Consider the following 19,283-nt stretch of genomic DNA (forward strand, 5'->3'; position numbering starts at 1 on the left):
GCATGACATCATATGGTATGGAATAGCCCTTTGGTCAGTTTGGGTCAGCTGTCCTGGCTGTGCCACCTTCCAGCTTCTTGTGCACCTGGCAGAGCATGGGAAGGTGAAAAGTCCTTGACTCATATAAACGCTACTTGGCAACAACTAAAACATGAGTGTGTTATCAGCATTCTTCTCATACTAAATCCAAACCACAGCACTATGCCAGCTACTAGGAAGAAAACTTACTCTATCCCAGCTGAAACCAGGACATGGAGTATCTATGCCTGCTGCTTAGTCACCTGAGTGTGAGGTTGGGCAGCTGGGCTTTAAGCTACGCGCTTAAAGGACCGGAGTCCTGAGCTTTGCACTGAAGCAGCTGGAGCAGCGGTTTTGCTTGTCGTGCTGTGGCACTGCCAGTCTTCAGTAGGGACAAGAGCGGGTGTCTGTCCTCAAGAGCTGAGGTGCCGTGTTTCAATTTGCTGCAGTATATATCACCTGCCTGAGGTGGTTGAATGGTCCCCCTTGAAATTCTGGTTCCTTTAGACTCAGTGATGCATAGACTCCTCTGTCTGCAGTTTGTAAAGCAAAATACATAACTAATACTGCTCTGATGCATCCCTAAGCCTTAATGGAGAACAGAAGCCTTGCACCTCCTCTTAAAACTTCCAGAATTGCTTTTGCACATTCAAAGATTTTTAAATGGCTTTTAGCTTGTAAAATAAAGAAATTGTGTTTATAGAGGAGCTGCTTCAGCTTGTTTTGTGGCAAGAGATGTGCATGTTTTTTATTTTGCACGCATTCTAATCTCTAAATCCCACCAAGTAAATTCAAGAAAATATTTTATGTTACTGGTTATGTCAGGCATTTTGCAGCTATGAAGGAATGAAGCTAACACTGCTTTGTAACTAGATAATTGTGATTGAGAATCCCTGAGCAGCTTCCTATCCCTGCTCTTACACTGTTTGTTAGAACTCGTGGCTATTTGAGGTACGTGCTTCCTCCCAGGGACAGTTGTCTAGCCTTTGTTGTACATCTAAACCCTTCACTTAATTTACATGAGAGATTTGGATTGCTTGGAGTGCCACACCTTATTGCTTTCAAATGCTCATCAAGCAGCTTTGAGTGCAGGTGTTTGCTGCAAAAGTGGAGGTTGGTCTGGTTGTTTGCTAATATAGAAACACTTCAGGAATTATCGCTTATGCTGAAAGAATGCCCTGCAATGCTACAAGACTGGGCAGCATTGCATTCATTTGTCACTGAACTCGTGCGCACAAGTAGCATGCTTACTTGCACTTCAAGTAGTAACATTCACCAGAATTTCCCATTTCTAGTGACATAGTGGTGCTTTCTTTATCCATGGGTATATCTTTAAATTATTACTTATTTTACAGTATTGCTTTTAACAGATTACGGAAACATGGAAGATTCTAGAGAAATGAGCCAATGCCATGCCCATAAGATACAGTGGGAACTGACTTGCCTAATTGACTCTACAGCTTGAGGAGGAAAGCAACAGTTTGGGGAGTCAGTGACCTTTTTGTTAAAAACTTGGAATGGCTAAAGTGAAGTGCGTCATGAGATACAAAACAATTTAGTATTTTTGATTTGGCTGATCAGAAGTAGTACTAGGCAGTGATTTTTCTGTAATGCTTTTAATTTCTGACTTCTGTTCAGCTTTGAAATTGTTGCATTTTGAATTTAAGCTTCTTAAATGCCAGATACCACAAACATGAACATGTTGATTTTTCACACCTATGTCAAACAATTTTAACTGGAAAACACTAGATCTTTTCAGGTTTAAAATAGTGTTCAAACTGCTTTTAAAGCTGCTTTCATTCAAAGGCTGCCTATTGGCACCCATAAACATCTATATTCTGTAGCTTAGTTCATCTAACGGGAAATAAGCATATATAATACAGTTAGATTTTGTTGCCTTGTGCTCTGCAGTGTCTTTTTCTATCAAAATGAGACATCATGTTTGTAACCAGGTTTCTTTTACAGAAAAGAGCAGCAATATGTCAAGAAGCCTTTCAGAAAATTTTCTATGTTCCCCACATTGTATCCCATATGATTTTACTTCTGTAGCTGAATATTGAGTCTTTTTATTGGTAATACTTTCTCTGATAGCTTCTTGGCTAATTGTAGTTTGAATCTAGTAAAAAAGTGAGCATGTCTAAAGGGTAGTTTAGGTAGTATATAGAAACCAGTACATAAGAGAATAGTGTGTAAAAAGCATCTAATTCTGGCCTTTGGAAGTGTAATTACAGAACTGTCTTCCCCTTCTGAAGAGGTAAGAGTACGTAATTTTAGAGATTTACCCAGGACCTGGAAGTCAATTCAGTGCACTTCTCATTAAAACATATGAACTTCTACCAGTAGACTAGGCAAGGGCTGGTCTGTGCCCCTTAGTAAAAGCATGAACCTGTCACTCGTACTTAAAGAACAGCACAAGCACCTAATTTTAGGAGCAGTCTTAGGGCTATGAATCCTTGCCTTGCATGGGTGCCTTGGAAGCTTGTGCTAATGGTGTCCTGCTTGGTCGCTCTAGGTACGTGTTTAAATTTGTGGAGGCAGGATTTCATGCGCATCACTCTTCAGAGCTTCTCTGTCAGCTATTTTAGGTAACCTTATGCTCAGACTAATAGTTATTCCTGGGTCTAATGCTTCAGTTGCTGTGGAAAGGTATTAAACAAGTAATGTGGATTTGTGTTTTCAACGTTGAAGTGAATATCTATCTTTCTCTGAATCTATGTCCAAAAATATTTTCCTTTTGCAGGGACCCCCATTCATATTTGCAGAAGCTCAGATTTTTCATGGGGACATTTGTCATGATAGTGGTTGACCCAAAGTGGCTAAATGTGTGTTTTGGTGCCTATTGGCAATATTCTTTTTTTCTTCTTCTAGGACGTGAAAATCTGAGAAATGAACAAATTACGGCAAAGCTTTAGGAGAAAGAAAGATGTCTATGTCCCGGAGGCCAGTAGGCCTCATCAGTGGCAGACTGATGAAGAAGGCGTTCGTACTGGCAAGTGTAGCTTTCCTGTTAAGGTAAGAGTTTCTGCTTTTCTTTTGGATATCCAGGAGGTACTCTTGCCATGAATTATTATTTGGGGTTTTTTTTGGCAAGCATAAGCCAGCGGCATGGTTCATTATACGCTGACCTATTTTACAGTCAGCTCTCATTGCAAAGGATGTGGCTTTTTTTTTTTTTTTCCCAAAGCCAGATGACTCATGTAACAAACGCCTTGGAAAATCACTGAGATATCCTACATTATTATCTAGTTGAAATAAATCGTGTAGCTAGGCAGAGGAGTAATATAATACTTGTCTTCATTTTTCTGGAAGAGCAGAAATGATAGACCTCTTGGATTGCATGGAAGGGTACTTGGTTCTCTCTGTTAAAAGTGGAGTTACAGTTTGACTTGTAAGGTAAGTGGTGGGTTGTGCTTGGAAAGGAATCCTTCCTCCCTTTTGATAATTGAAAACATTGCAAAGTAACACCTGGGTTTCCTTCCAGTGCTTGAGGTTATAAGCACTTGCTAACTTCTGAGAGTGTCTTCTGTACTACGATTTTGTGTGTGTGTGTGTATTACAGACTATTAATGCATGTGAAACTGAAATCACCTTTTTGAATTCTGAGAACTCATTCCAGATTATCCAAGTATTATAAATAGGTACTTTCTTTTATGTCACCATTTCTCCTTCCCCTTTATTTAAGAAGCAGTATTATTTTAATATTTTTAGAATAATATTTAATATTAATACTTAAGAAATATAATAATAAAACAAATATGAAATTTAAGGTGTCTTGTTGCATATGTTCCCCTTGTAATCAAAAGCTTTCTTCCTTAAAGCACGCTAATTCTAACTCTGCAATAGATTGTAAGCAGATGACATTTATGGAAAGGTAACGGATTAAATATCTATGCACAAGGAAAACAGTCTATGGTTCTGACACCTAAAGACCTTTTATTAGTTTTTATCTGTATTATACTTGCAGTTCTGTTCGATAGTTAAACAGGCAATGTTGCTAGGTGGAACTCTTGAACCAGGCTGTTACATATTTCTATAAAGCTGTGGGTATGTGCAGATATACAATAAATTTGAGGTAACTTTCACACTAGGTTCATGCCCTACTTTAGCCTACTATAGTTGCTTATGTGTGCTGTTACATATACTCAAGTGTATATAATATTTCTAGTTTATTATGGTCGCTTGCTTATTTGTCTTGTGTTAGTTTTCTGCTAGAAGGAAGGAACTGTAATCCAATACTAAACTGAGATGGTGTTTTGCCAAAGCTTTGAAAGTGAGTAACTGCTCTGTGGAAGCTCAAACTTGGATTAAGGTTTAACACTGTCTGGGAGAAAACAGAGCTGTTAGCTTAAGGGTTGTTATTTTTTAATAATTAAGCCATTACACAGGTTGAAAAGCAAAATGCTCAATTTCTAGACATCTAGTTTTACTCCAGCTTTTTCAGTCCTTTACTGAACACAAAGGGTGTGAACCACTTCTTACTGTTTAAAGACTGACTTTTTTTAACTCTCAGTCAGGACTTGCACTTATAATGACAAATGCTTCCTGTATTTAAATGAAGCATTCATCTATTCTGGGCACATGTACCCAAAGTCAAAAAAGGTTTTGGGCTCTTTTGTGCCGAAGAGGCATAGGAATGGATGAGTCTTTGCATCCTGTCGTCATAATGGCACTTGTTTACCCTTATTTGCCCACTTTATATTGGAATTTACTGAATTAATTTAATTTGTTCATTGGAACAAATACTCTGAAGTAAATGCATCTTTACATACATTTCTTTATTTGGTCAGAATAGTAGACTTAATATTTTAAAGACTTTGCAATTAGATGAAAACTTAAAATCAGAACAATTCAAAGCTAAGAGGTGTTTTAGCTCATTCGATTAGAATTTATCTTCCAAAATACTGTGCCTTGAGATGGGCAGTAGTGGAAATTTTTATTAGGCTTGGGATGCAAAGTGGGTGTTAACTGGTGTTTAATAGATACAGACAGGAAGTATGCCATTGTGAGTGAACGAGATAAACCAGATGTAGAGTCATCGGTTTAGTGGGTGGTACTATATTTTGCTCACAAAAAGAATGGAACTTTGTGCTATTGAAGGAGAGTATCCTGTCATGCTGTTCTTGGGTATTATTTGGAAATTCATACGTTCCAGGAAAAGTATGCTGTTGCCTATGTCCTTAAATATCTGATGGGGTGAGTTTTCTTCCTGATGCTCCTCAATGGAGCAGAATAAACTGAGATATTTTGGGAAAAATGGTTAATGAATAGGAATGCATTCAAGTCTGAAACATGGTGAAAATATCTTCATTTTCTTAAAAGTTCCTAAATGGGAATTCCAGAGTGGCCCATTGCCTGTAGTATAGCTGCTCAACCACAGTTTCATATGTTTCTGGAGGGGTTAGTCTGTCCTTATTCTTTATGGTTTGCCTTGCCCACTCTGTAAAAATCGTCAGCCATAGTTCTTTGGAGCTAAAAGCATAGCTGAGTAGAAAGACTGGAGTCTGGCTTTTGCAGCGATGACAAAGATTTTACCTGTATATCAGGTGTAAAATATGTGAAACTAATGTAGTAGCAGCCATGTTGAGGGCTTTATTTCTTCTAATGCTTGCTATTTCACTTAGGTAAGACTAACACTCTTTTTTTGGAGAGAGGAGACTAGTGCAAATGCAGAGTAGGGAGTGTTTGCTCTGTTTGCTCTTGTAAAAGAGAAAGATCATGAAAGTTTGATGGGTGAAAGATATGTCACTCTCGTAAAGTACTGTTAAGTTTGTGTGTGTTTTCACTTCTTGCCGTTGGGCATTTATATTTTGCCCAGTGTTGGGGTGTTTGTAGAGTGCTAGCACAGATTTATTCTTTTTTAGGTATTACAGAACATGTGGAAGCACTTTGAAAGTCGTGTTGTAAATAGGATTTCATTCTGCCTCTGGGCTTCGTTCTATTAATGTTGGACAGGGACTCCAGTAGCTGCTCATTCATTGCGCTTTGAGGATGCTGTACTGCAAACAGATTTAATGTTATTGAAAGGTTTTCTATGTTGGCACAGTTCTTGAAGCTCTTCCTGTGCTACATCCACAGCTGATCCTTATTGTTAATTAGTTAATTAAAGTCCGTAAGTGTGCTGTTGGATTTTGAGCAAATCTGATGTATCTATGGGTAGTTTTCATTTCAGTAGAGAAGATGCTCTGTGGAAAGTATTGGCAAAATTCCTATTACATTGTTGCTTTAAAATTCAGGGAAGTGGATTTGATGTGCAGTTGGTTCTCTCCAGTGCTGTGCTTGTGAATTTGGAGGTGGTGATAATCCTGGGTGCGTGCTGTTACATCTAGGCAATAATGCATCTTTTTTGTTGTTGTTTTTTGGTGATGTGGTTGGGTTTTTTTGTTGTTGTTTAACAGTTTGTGGTTTTCCACTAGTTGAAGTGGCTGTGTTATATGTAACCAGCTACTGATCGTATTTTCTCAGTCATCTTAGCGTGTGTAGGATGTATTTACAGATAGCTCTTCACTGTGTTGGAAATCTAACCACACTTGAGGTGGTAATCTGACACATACAAAACAGAGCCTTGGAATGGCTACAGACTTTCCTGCAGTGCTCTTCTGCATAAACTGCTGTGAATCTGCTAAAGTTGCATTGAAAGAAGAGCCAGGAGTCTGGAGCGTAGTCAATGTGGGGTTTTTTGCACTCCACTGCATCAGCAGAGAGACAGGTGCCCGTCTGTCAGCAAAGGTATGAAAAGGATGTTAAACTTGCGTTTAGACAAGTGTGACATGCAGACTTTTGCTATTCCATTGGGAACATAATGGTATTGCTCTCCTAATTTTTGCAGTGTGGAGGCATGATACATTGCAGCTTTTATAGATGTGCTCAGAGTTGTCCCATTATTAAGTGTGGCACTGTTACAGCTGCTGGAAAATCTGCACAGAAGAGTATTTTCAGGGGCAAATTCTCTTCCACTGTCCTAACAAACTAAGAAGTAACTGCTGTGTTTCAGTAGTGAATCCTCCCTCTGAGAGGAAAACTGTGCCAGATATATGTAATGTATAAGAGACTTAGACGGAGACGTTGCGTTCAAAACTGTTCAGAAGTAGATTATTCTAACAGACGTTACAGCTGCACTTATCAGTGCTATAATTTTTTTACACAATCTTTATGCATCATAATTGCAAAAAATGAAGTTCATTGACACACACATTTTCAAACTTGCTTTCTTGCTCCAGACACTACCTCACTGAGAACATGCAGCTGTTCTATGTTTTAATGACTAAAATATTTGACACTAGGGCTTCTTTTGTCTGAAATGCCTTTTCAAATGTCCCTCTGGGTAAGTAGTTCTTATTCATACAAATGCACTTTAGAGTAACTGGCCTGCGAAATTTATATCAGAAAAATTAGGTCATTTCCCTCTACTTAAGTGCTAAACAAACCAAACGTTTGCAAGTTCTTGGTGGTTCTCACCAACCGGATGCGTTAAAGAGAACATTAACAGCTGATTCCTACCTGTAACCACAGGTTACTTCTAGGTTCTAGAAGACACAACAGTCACATATATCATGGATTAATTTAATTAGTTTTATTCTGTCATTTTCATGTTTTTCATGGTCAGTCTCTTTTGGCCTTAACGCATCTAAGGCTACTGTTGCCCGTAGCCTGCAAGTTTACTTGCGTATTTTATTCCATTTATTTCAACTGGAAGACTGAAGATATCAGTGAAAAAAGTCCATGTGGAAGAGCGACAAACCACATTTGTATCTTTTAATTTGAAGTCATAGAATCACAGCATCATTTAGGTTGGAAAAGGCCTTTAAGATCATCAAGTCATTACGTACAGGGTTTGCTGCCGAGTGCCTGGTATCATGTGAGTTAGCCTTCCCACTGAATCTTGATTTCTGTGTTGGTGTTCACAGATAAAAATTGTATGGATACAGTTGTACATTCACACGTAAAAGAACTGACTTTTCAGAGTAAATACTCCTCAGCTGTTTCCTATCTAGTCCTTGCTTTGGTGGGAGATGTTTGGAGGACACCGTGTTGCTCTGTGTTGAAGCAGAGACAGAAGAAAAGGGAACAACGTGTGCTGAGCCCTGTAGAGTATCCTCACTGGGACCTGTGAGCATCAGTTCCCATCACTGGGGGCCCTGTTGACCCAGCAGCATATTATGCCCACCATACATGGCCCTGCTGAAACTGCTGTCAGCAGGAAATAGGCTGTTTCTGTCACTTTGCTGTGCGCTCTTGCGCCGCTAGTATCTGCCCAGTTGTCCTGTTTAGTTTTGGAATTTACGTATTGAACTTTATTGCTTAATGTCAAATTTCTAAATCTCATATTAAAAACAACTTCTTATTTTTAATCAGTTTATAAATACAGCTTGCATGCCATTCTGTTCCTCCAGATAAGAAAGACTGCTACTCAGCACAGGTAACTGTGGCTTTTATTTCATGTTTTAAATGCACTTCTAGTTGGAAACAATAGTAGCTGTGAAAGAGTTTACCAGCATGTTGATGCTGAAGTGCCTTTAAGTTAGGCATGTGATATTTTTGACTGTGAAAGCCTGAGATGCTTGAATAGTCTTTGGAAACTATGTTAAGTATTTTTAAGAAGTTAATGTGACAAATCTGCTGATTTCTGAAATGTTGCACAGTCTTACACATTAAACACTACAAATCCCTACCTCTTAAGGCATGAACTGATGTTAGCAATGAACAATAACCATTCCTACTGAATACTAACCCAGCAGCAAGCAAAAGTACATTTTAAAAATCCTACAGCATTTAAGGTCACAGGAAAAGAGCTTAAAGACAGCTAATTATAAAAGAATGGTGATTATAACAGAAGGTGAGACTTGCCTCCAATATATTCCTATGCATTTTTGTCACTATTAAAAGGAATGTAATGCAATCCCTAATCATTAAACTTTTCACACTTGTGTCCAACCCTTAGTTTTGTTTGAATAGCATTGCAAACAAGAAGTTTTAAATGAAGCTTCTTAATCAGTTTTAAAACTCTCCTGTCTTTGGCCAAGGTCAAATTCTTAAATTTTTTAGTTAACTTCAAATTGTTTTAAAGATATGACTGTTAATGTTTAGAGCCATAAAAAGGGTTTGGATATCCTTGCAGAAATATTTCTTTTAAATGTAATTTAGGTGTTGGAAATCCAAAAGTCTTCATTGAATCATACTTTTTAATTCTGGGTATTTTGTTTTTTAAAATTAGGGGATTTCCAGTGTCATAAATGGAAAATGAATTTTTTGCAGGACTTGAAGAAAAGGTACAATGTGCACTGTGTTTATAAAACTGTGCTATCAACACTTGATTTTCTTTAAAATTTTCTTTAAAAAAAAATAAAATTTATTTACTAATGCTGAACTCCTGGAAAAGTAGGAATTGCACATTAGAGTGAACAATTGAAAACCTAAGTCTAACAGTACATACTTGAAGCTGTAAAGGGGCGAGGAGAAATAGTGGGTTTAAGCCTCATCAAGGGAAATTTAGGATAGGCATTAACAACAACTCAGCGAAGGAACCTCCCTTTCTGACAGTGAGGCATGTAAGCTGCAGAATAGAAAGGTCCAGTGATGGACATCTATTGATGTCCAGTTACAGAAATGTCATAATACTTCCAGGCTGACTTCTCTGATACAGATGTGAAAGTAGATCCTGCCTTGAGGTAAGTGCTGTCCTACATAACCTCCCGAGTTCCTTCTCTGCCTTGTTTTAGGGATTTGTGAGAATATGAAGAATATAGCACTTGGATATCCTGTATTGAGCTTTGCTACTTCATCTTCAGTAGTCCTAACTGGAAATGTTTGTTATTTCCTCACAGTGTTGTTTCTGTTGACACTGATAAAAATGATACGGGAATCAGTAAGTGAAATGCATGGTATGCCTCTTAGGTGAGTGTCATGTGAAGGGACATGGAGAACTACTGGTATAGATACTGCTTTGTTTTTAGAGTTAGACTCTCTTGACCCATGTTATTCAGAGACATTTAGCAGTCATAGGCTGTTACAGCTCCTGTTTTGGCAGGGTTTAACAGGTTGATGAGACATTTTCATTTCTGGTGATGTAGGGAAGTAGAAGAAGTCAGACCCTAAGGACACCTGTAGCGTCATAACTAACCTGTAGCTTTGACTAAGCAGAATTAAGCTTTGTTTGTTTGTTGATGCTTGGTCATGGAGTTTCTGTTGTCTATGCTTCTACAGCTCTAAGCAAACATCTGCTTCAAACTGATAAATTAAAAAAGCAGGAGCATTGGTGTGAGAGAGGAGAGAAATAAAGTATTGAACATTGGGATGTAAATCTTACAGAAGGCAGTGGAAAAATAGCTCAGCTGTAAGACATATCTGGGCTTTCTGGATTTAAGCTTATGTCTAGTTACAAGACAGCATTTCACTGTGAAACTGTGGAGCTCAGGCTTTAACTGTTGAGCAATACCAATTCCAGAAGTCTATCTACACATGCAGATGCCAAGTAGTCAGTCTCACAGTTACAAATAATACCTCAGTTGTAGAGAGAATAGTACTTACACAGAAGAAGAAAGAGGAATGTCGCTGCCTCTAGGAAAAATACCAAGGAAATGGTGGTGTGCTTTTCTCTATGGCAGCTAGTTCCCTAGCACGGGACACCTTGGCCAAAACTTACAGTAAGCTCATTTCCTGCATCTGTCCAGTTTCAAATGTAATCTGAAGAACCTAATCTGTTATTGCAAATAAAACAGCACATGTGAACATAGAATCATAGAATAGTTTGGGTTGGAAGGAACCTTTAAAGGTCATCTAGTCCAGCCCCCCAGCAATGAGCAGGGACATCTTCAACTCGATCAGGTTGCTCAGAGCCCCGTCCAGCCTGACCTTGAATGTTGCCAGGGATGGGGCATCTACCACGTCTCTGGGCAACCTGCCCCAATGTTTCACCACCATCATCATAAAAAATTTCTTCCTCATATCTAGTCTAAATCTAACCCTCTTTGAGTTTAAAACCATTACCCCTTGTCCTATTGCAACAGGCACTGCTAAGAAGTTTGTCCCTATCTTTCTTAAAAGCCTCCTTTAAGTACTGAAAGGCTGCAATAAGGTCTCCCTGGAGCCTTCTCTTTTCCAGGCTGAATAGCCCCAGCTCTCTCAGCCTGTCCTCATAGGAGAGGTGCTCCAGCCCTCGGATCATTTTTGTGGCCCTCCTCTGGACCCGCTCCAACAGGTCCATGTCCTTCTTGTGCTGAGGGCTCCAGAGCTGGATGCAGTACTCCAGGTGGGGTCTCACCAGAGCAGAGCAGAGGGGCAGGATCACCTCCCTCAACCTGCTGGCCATGCTTCTTTGGATGCAGCCCGGGATACAGTTGGCCTTCTGGGCTGTGATTGTACATTGTCAGCTCGTGTCTGGCTTTTCATCCACCAGTACCCCCAAGTCCTTCTCCACAGGGCTTCTCTCAATCCCTTCATCCCCCAGCCTGTATTGATATTGGGGGTTGCCCTGTCCCAGATGCAGGACCTTGCACTTGGCCTTGTTGAACCTCACGAGGTTCACATGGGCCCACTTCTCAAGTTTGTTCAGGTCCCTCTGGATGGTAGCCCATCCCTCAGGTGTGTGAGCCACACCACTCAGCTTGGTGTTGTCTGCAAACTTGCTGAGGGTGCACTCAATCCCACTGTCTGTGTCATTGATGAAGGTACTAAACAGTACTGGTCCCAGTACAGACCCCTGAGTGACACTCTTGTCACCAGTCTCCATCTGGACATTGGGACATTGTCCACCACCCTCTGGATGCAACCATCCAACCAATTCCTCATCCACCGAACAGTCCACCCATCAAATCCATATCTCTCCAATTTAGAGAGAAGTATGTTGTGGTGCACGGTGTCAAAAGCCTTACAGAAATCCAAACAGATGACATCCGTAGCTCTTCCCTTGTCCACTGATGTAGTCAGTCTGTCATAGAAGGTCACTAGATTGGTCAGGCAGGACTTGCCCTTGGTGAAGCCATGCTGGCTGTCTCGAATCATCTCCCTGTCCTCCATGTGCCTTAGCATAGCTTCTAGGAGGATCTGTTCCATGATCTTCCCAGGCACAGAGGCGAGGCTGACATCTGCTGTTACAGAGGGAACTTCATTGACTTGTGTAGCTTCGTCTGTTTGGAAAGCAGTCTGTAGTAGTGTATTACCAGGCTCAAACAAACAAAACTGTCCTGACTGAGTTGTCCAGGTGGAAGGTATACTGGTGAAAAATCTTTCTTTTTGCCAGCTATTATTATTGAACTTTGAAATTTTGAAAGCTCAGTCGGCCAAGTATTTGTGAAAGAAATGAAAACAAAGAAATAATATCAGGGCATTATTTCTTGTACTAGGACACAGATGGTAGATCTGTTTTGTTTCTGACTAGCAGTGTTTCTGACCTGGTACATGAGTCCTTGATGTTTTCTTAGGAGCAATTTCAATAGCGTGTATTTGGGGGAAGGCAGTAGGACAGCTTCACCAAAAACACTTGATATGGTAACTTAAGTTGTTAATTTTTAGGTGAAGTTGGAAAAAGTTAAAAATGTTGAAAAAGAATAAAGTTTCTCAAGCACTTTTCAAGTTCTAAGGGTGTTTTGCTGTGTGCCAGTTTAACTTGTTCCTGTGTTGATTGCTTTCTGTTTGACTTGAGGTTGATGCTGAATACCATCATCTGTGAAAGAGAACGTAAAGCCCAGAGGTGAAGGGAAAGTTTTCATTACTTGCTGTACCATCATCTCATCTTTTTTTTTTTTTCTGAAAATGTTAATATAAGCAATACTTCTCTTTTAAAAATGTTTGTGTTAAGGGGTTCTCCAGCAGCCCCTGAAAGTATTTTATTTGGATTAGAGCTTTTATTTTATGTTACTTTGTATGTGGACTGTGTCCACAAGGATTTTAGCTTTCTGTAAAAGCATTGGTGGTTAATTTCTGGTATAACGATTAAATCTCTTACAAAACATCTTATGGCTGAGAATTGCTGATGTCATGACTATCATTCATTGGTTGCTATGGAAATTAAGTAGGAATGCATTCAATATTAATACTGCATTCCTACTATGCACATTTTCATGATGGAAAAGTACTTGCTTTCTCCAAGAATGCTAGCTGCAGTGTTCCTTGTGACAAAGAGTACTTTTTGCAAATATGTCTGGGGTACCCCCTTCCTTACTGTTCTGCAAAGTCATCAGGCACCATGGTATGGCTTATGCAGTTCACATCGATTTTGTGCACCCAGTAATTATGTGTTCCAGCCCTTGAGTGTGTTTGTGGTAATGTGCCATGATGGGTTTGCATGAGATTTTACTTATATAGGACAAGTTGCTGTGCAGGCACTTCACAGTATGTTTCTTCTCCTTTAGTTTGAAAGGGAAGTTCCTTTCAGAGATCCTGAAAGGTTGTGCATAAAAGCGTGCGATTTGTGTATCTGCTTTTTAAAGTGGTTTCCATGCAGTCTCTTTTCTGTAGCAGGACAGCAGAGTTTGGTGACCGTTGATGGCGATTAACAAAATAATTTTTGTTAAATCCTAAATTCTGGTGTTTAACTTCCATTTCAGGCTGTAAGGAGCAGACCATGTCTTATTCTAACTAGCAGCTGTATTTTCTTTCTCTATTAAATTTTGAAATGTCATTCATAAAATGCTGTTGCACTAATAAGTTGAGCTAATATTCCAAATTTAAGGCTCGGTAGTGATATAATTACAATTCAATACTTCTGATTAAAATATGAGGGTAGTAGAAAAGGTCTTGGTCTGTGGCAGAGCTGTTTGCCAAGTTTCTTGAAGAAATATTTACGTCTTTCATTACTACCCATTCAAAGTCAGATAACTAGTGTAGCACTGGTTAAATACAGGAGCCATGTATATCTACTCTCAGTCTGGTAGGGGAAAAAAGTTTTTAGAAATAAGCCTGAAGACTTGGAAGGGGACCTGCTGCTTAAGGGAGGCTTGGCTAGAAAAAGAAGAGGACCAGAGTGTTCTGATTATACAGGTGAAAGTTACTTTTACGAGAAAGTAACTTAAAAATATGTTTTTATCTATAAGGAATTAACACACCACTGCCCCACCCCAGAAAAAGAGCCAGGAAAAATTTTGAAACTGCCTGTACAATGAGCAAGGCTACTGATACTGATGCGATGAGCTCCTGGCTTCTGCAAAAATGGTGCAATAGGAAGAACAAGTTTTTTTTGATGAAGGGCTTAAAGCATAAAGTGTAAGTGCAAACAAAGCACCTTTTGTCCTCTATATCATAAAGAAGTATTGTGTGGCAGTGTAATTTCTTTTATAATTCAGAATTGATTGATGCTTAATGAGGTCTGTGGATTGTACCCTTTTGGTGTGGGTAGATGCACTTGATACATGCAATAATGTCCCCATTCACTGGAGTGGAAGTAGTATTGAAAACTGCAGCTAAACTTGCTGTCTCTAGCAGCAGTGGCATGACTGATTGCTGAAAGTTGGAGCATGGGACTTGAATTGAGATTTGGCAACACAGGGGAAAATGGTTGTCTGTTTTGGAGTGTGACATGAGGCAATATTTACCCTGCTCTGTTTCTCCCTTTTCCAAGCAAAAGGCAGGTTGCCAAGTACAGGGACTGAATGGTTCCGACCTTCAGTTGGAAACATTTTGCCTACACTGGGGTAAATGAGATGTGCAGATAGCTCAGGAAATCCGAAAGTCGTCCTCTATTTGTATGATGCTTTACTTAATGGTCGTGCAAACTAGATGGTTCATTCTATGCATGTATCTTTTTTTTCCTGCCCTCTATAAACCTCAGCTTTATTCCTGTCTATATCCCTCCCTTTTTAAAGAGAAGTTGACAATTTTTTTTAAGTTAACTAAACTCAAAACTTTCCCATGACGCATATGTATAACCACAGAATTTCTGCATCTCTGGAACTTCCAGAGGAGTCATAGCAGAATCGAAGATCCATCTATGATAACTGTTGATATAAATATGTATTTCCAGACACACAGTAAATACATCTTTGGTTGTTACTATTTGTGTATTTTTAGGATTAAAATTTTCTAGTTAGTGTGTGTTCTGGAGAATTGAAGATCTTGCGCAAGTGTTCAGCAAGCTCAGCTGAGGGAGTACAGTTGCTGTTTTGGCAGCTCCAGTGTTCAATTATAAGCCTTCAGCCTCACAGAGCTCATTTTGCAAAAGCTCTAAAATGTCAGATCTCTTACTTATCTTGTAGTTTCTATGCAATGCATTTTTCAAGCTGTTTTCCAGCTGTGAGGGCTCGTTTAAATGAAATTCTTGTAGAATTGTTCCATCCAGATCTACTGTTTTAAAAATGCCACATGGTGAGATTTAAGGTTAAAGCTGCCTGTTACTTAAGATCTTTTAAATCTTTCAGCAGTTTAATGATGTGTATGGTGATATGTAGAGTCTCCTTTTTTTGGAGCATTCTGCCTTGCATGAAAAAACCCTCAACTTTCAAATTTCTGTTAAATCTTTAGAACAGTTTGAGTTTGTCCATTTAGTTGAATCTATGTTGTTCTGATATAGTGTTTCAATGTGGTGCTAAAGAGTGAAATCTTATTTTGTCCATCTAGTTAAATATGGTATCCTAATTAATGAAACAAAAACTGAGAGATTTCAGATTACTCATGACAGAATATTCTGTGATGGAGTGGGACTTCTCAATAGATTATTAAACCTAGGTTTACCACTGCATTAAGTGACGCAAGTATTGATTCTGATATTTTAAAACCATTTCTTCACTCTAGCTAGTCTAGAATATAAATGCTGAATTGCATACAATTCTTACAGTGCCACATAAATTGGGGTAATTTTCTTTGACATATACCTCTTATTACAGAACTTCAGAAAGCTTTTATTTAATAGTTTCTATGGTTTTCTTCAAGAGTTAAGTACTTTGAATAAGGATATGAATGTTCTGAGAGAAAATTTCCTTCCCCTATCAGGAAGAACTACAAGTGGAAAAGGTAGGGAGAAGCTGGAAAACTTAGAGCTTCCCCCCACCTGCTCCCCGAATGTAAAATGAAACTGTTCACAGTACCCCGAGCAATACACTCTGATGTATTTCATGAAATTGCTTTCTCTATAGGCTAATATTTTTCTTGGTTATTAATTTAAAAGCTCTGAAACTTGCAGTTTCTGTTGAATGTTGTTTTGCTAGTTTTTTTAAGTAGTGCTTGATAAGATGAATATACAGAAAACTGATATTTTTTTTTAAAACTTTTTGTGAGAATGGTGAATGTTTCATTGTCCACATAAGAGACTGGTGTCATAATGAAGATAAACAATTTCTGCTTACAATGTTGAAAAACAGGAGGGAAACAAAAGAAAAAAAGCAGGATGTTTTCTGTTTGCAACATTGAAATTTCTTGTGTGTGGACATGAACATTCAAATATATTTGGATGTCTTATGATGTAGTATAATTCAGGTTTTGATAATATATTTATCATTATTCAAAAATAATTTATTCAGTCATCTCTGTGTTGACTAAAGGTTTTCATGCTACGCTAGTAAAAAAAAAAGTGACTAAAGGTCATGCTGAATAAGCAGGAAAATACAGTTTTACTTTTCAGTTTTTTTTCCCCTGAGTAAGGAAAGTCTCTTTCCCTCAAAGTTTCTAGATGTCTTATGATTTTCTACTGATGCTGGTGCTCCATATAAATACAAAGTCAAACCTCCAAATACAGGTCTCAAAAGATGTCTAGCAGAGTGCTGTTAATGTCTATCATCTCAGCTGTACTAAGATGAATTCAGGGATTGGATTTTTTAAATCCAGGGAGTTTAAGGAGCAGCTATTAAGCTTTTCTCCCCATACTCTCTTTCCTGCAGTACTTGGGACATGTCGAAGTGGATGAATCCAGAGGAATGCATATCTGTGAAGAGGCTGTGAAGAGACTGAAATCTGTATGTATATTTGTTTCCTGAAAAAGTTGGCTTTGGGGCTCTGAGCGTTACTGGAGAAGGTCCATTCGGCAGCAGTGCCCCAGCTAAAGACTGAACTTTTGACCCATGTTAGGAGAACAGTTGGCCAGTTTGAGAGCACTGCTGCAGTTAGGGGGACGTGCTAATCTGATGATGAGAGGGAGAGAGTTACAACTGTTCTTTCTACTTGCAGAAACTATTTGCAAAACAAATGTGTAAAAATCCTCTGTGACCTTTGAGACTAAGTTGGTACCCACGTGGGACTTCAACCATTGTTTTTTAACAGTTCTTTCTCCCTCTCTCTTTTCCTCTCCCTCTCTCTCCCCCTCTGTTGCCTGCCACTTTAATAGTGACTTAATTCACCATTATTATACAAAATATTACTTGATTTAGGCTGCTTTTTTCTAATGCACTGCAACATTGTAGTCACGCATGAAATAATCTGGCTTGCATCTGCTCAAAGTGGCCTGAAGGCTGCCTAATTCTGGTATGTCATGAAGTGGGCTGCTCTTAGTTTGGCTTCTGTGAACGTTTGCTCCTGTAAATGGCACTCGTTCAAAGCTCTTTGTATTTCTGTGGCTCATTTGTAGAGGTCTTGTCATCTCTTTCCTGCAGTAGTAATATCACAAAATCCTGCGGAAATAGCAAACTCCAGAAAGGCAGTGATCAGTCTGTCAAGGAACTGAGGCTAAAACAGCATTGAAGAGAACAGAAGGAGAAAGAACATTCCAATTTGAAGTCTGAATGGAGATAGAGAACTGCAATCCATTTCATCACTTCCCTTATGTGTCTTAGCTATATACATTCTTCAGTGATGCCTTTAGTGGAAGAAACTCTTGTATCCTTGTAGCTCAACAAAATTACTGAAAGTACATCAAACACTTCTACTGCACTTTTGCTAACTTAGGATACCTGCTACTGGACATTGCTTTTTTTCCTTGCCAAGTGTGAGAGCTCAAATGGCTTCCAACTAAACCTGTTCTTCCCTTCTTCCTAGCACAAACAGAGGATTATAGGTCAGCTTTTTCTTCCTTCTGTTGTGCTGTAAAGTTTCTGAATTGGTTTAGTGCTCTGATTAAAATCAAGTCTTTTCATTCTTTTCTCTCTTAGCTAATGTATAGCAACCTGTTAAAGCCGTATCCCATCTGTTCCCATTCAGTCCAACAGTAATTGGTGATTGATTTTTTATTAAAAAGGGCCACACAAAATATAAATGAGTTTCTTTGTTCTATGGATTTAGTTTACGTAGCTGAAAGTGCAAGTACTGGCCACATAATGAATTGCATCCGTTTTTGTTTTGTTCTGGTTTTTGTGCTATCAGAATACTTTCTATTAGCACACCAAATAACCTTGCAGTATCTACTTTATTCAACTTGTGTCATTCTCTTCTCTGGGGAACTATGCTGTGGAGTATTTGTTCTCTTGTATTTTTATAAACTTTAAGCTCACAAGCCACTGAAGTGTAGCTAAGCTTATAAATAATGAGACACAGTAAAAGCATAGTGCCCAGTTTCTTCTGGAATCTGGATAATTCCAGGATTGTGATTCTAGATCACCTGGATTATTGATTCAAATGTCAGACTTGCGTATCTACCTTTTACAGTGCGTTCTCTGGAAGTAAATAATTTCATTTCCCTTTTCTGTGCTATGTCATTATTCCAAATTGTGAATGGTATGAACTTACCCATTCTCATAAATTCAACATTGTTCTTCAGACAATTTTGATTTCTTCTGCTGTTTGAAGTTTTTGATGTCTATATATAAATGAGACATAAGCGCACGTCTCTTACAATTGCTGTTTGCATTGTCTCCTTTGTCAGTGTTGGAAGTTGAGAAGCAGAGGCGAAATTCTTATTTGGCCCCAAGGGGAAGATTCAGATTACTGAAACTACTTTGTGCGCTTTAGTTGCTAGACTCCATCAGATCCAAGGTTCATTTGGAGCTGCTCACTGAATTCAACCCCTGCCCCCCACCCCCAGCATGTAGGCTTTAAACTGGGGGCATTTCTTTAGGACTCTACTATTAATGAAAGCTCTTTTCTGTACAGTATGCTGTCTTATTTAGCAAAAGCCAAACCACTGGATGATGTTTCAGCATGCAAGGCATGTGATAAGAAAACAGTTTGTTCTTTTGGTAGTCTCTTGCTTTCACAGTACTTGGTTATTTTTGATGGGTTTTCTCTTGGTCTTGAAAGAATTACAAGTTTGAGCTGCAGTGCTCAAACTGAAAGACTAGCTTAAGGGAAATTGGACTTCACTTTTCATATGGTTAAACTGTATCGAAATGTATGTGGCCTATTTTAATCTTTACTGTTTTCTTTGCAGGTAATGTGTAGGTTTTATAAATCCAGTCAATAAATAATAATTCTGT

At 38.8% G+C, this 19,283-nt stretch overlaps 1 protein-coding gene across 1 annotated transcript in view; it reads left to right on the forward strand.

Annotated features, from left to right (window-relative positions):
• The window catches only part of NUMB (NUMB endocytic adaptor protein), a 58,833-nt gene that overhangs the window by 18,851 nt on the left and 20,699 nt on the right, over window positions 1–19,283 (forward strand). The window contains exons 2-3 of the mRNA XM_075712546.1: window positions 2,887–3,030; window positions 16,821–16,895. Of these exons, the coding sequence (XP_075568661.1) occupies window positions 2,905–3,030; window positions 16,821–16,895 (201 nt within the window). The 5' untranslated portion in view covers window positions 2,887–2,904. The remainder of the gene's footprint in view (window positions 1–2,886; window positions 3,031–16,820; window positions 16,896–19,283) is intronic.

The sequence above is a fragment of the Pelecanus crispus genome, chromosome 6, assembly GCF_030463565.1.
Source record: "Pelecanus crispus isolate bPelCri1 chromosome 6, bPelCri1.pri, whole genome shotgun sequence".
In the NCBI taxonomy this organism is placed as follows: domain Eukaryota; kingdom Metazoa; phylum Chordata; class Aves; order Pelecaniformes; family Pelecanidae; genus Pelecanus; species Pelecanus crispus.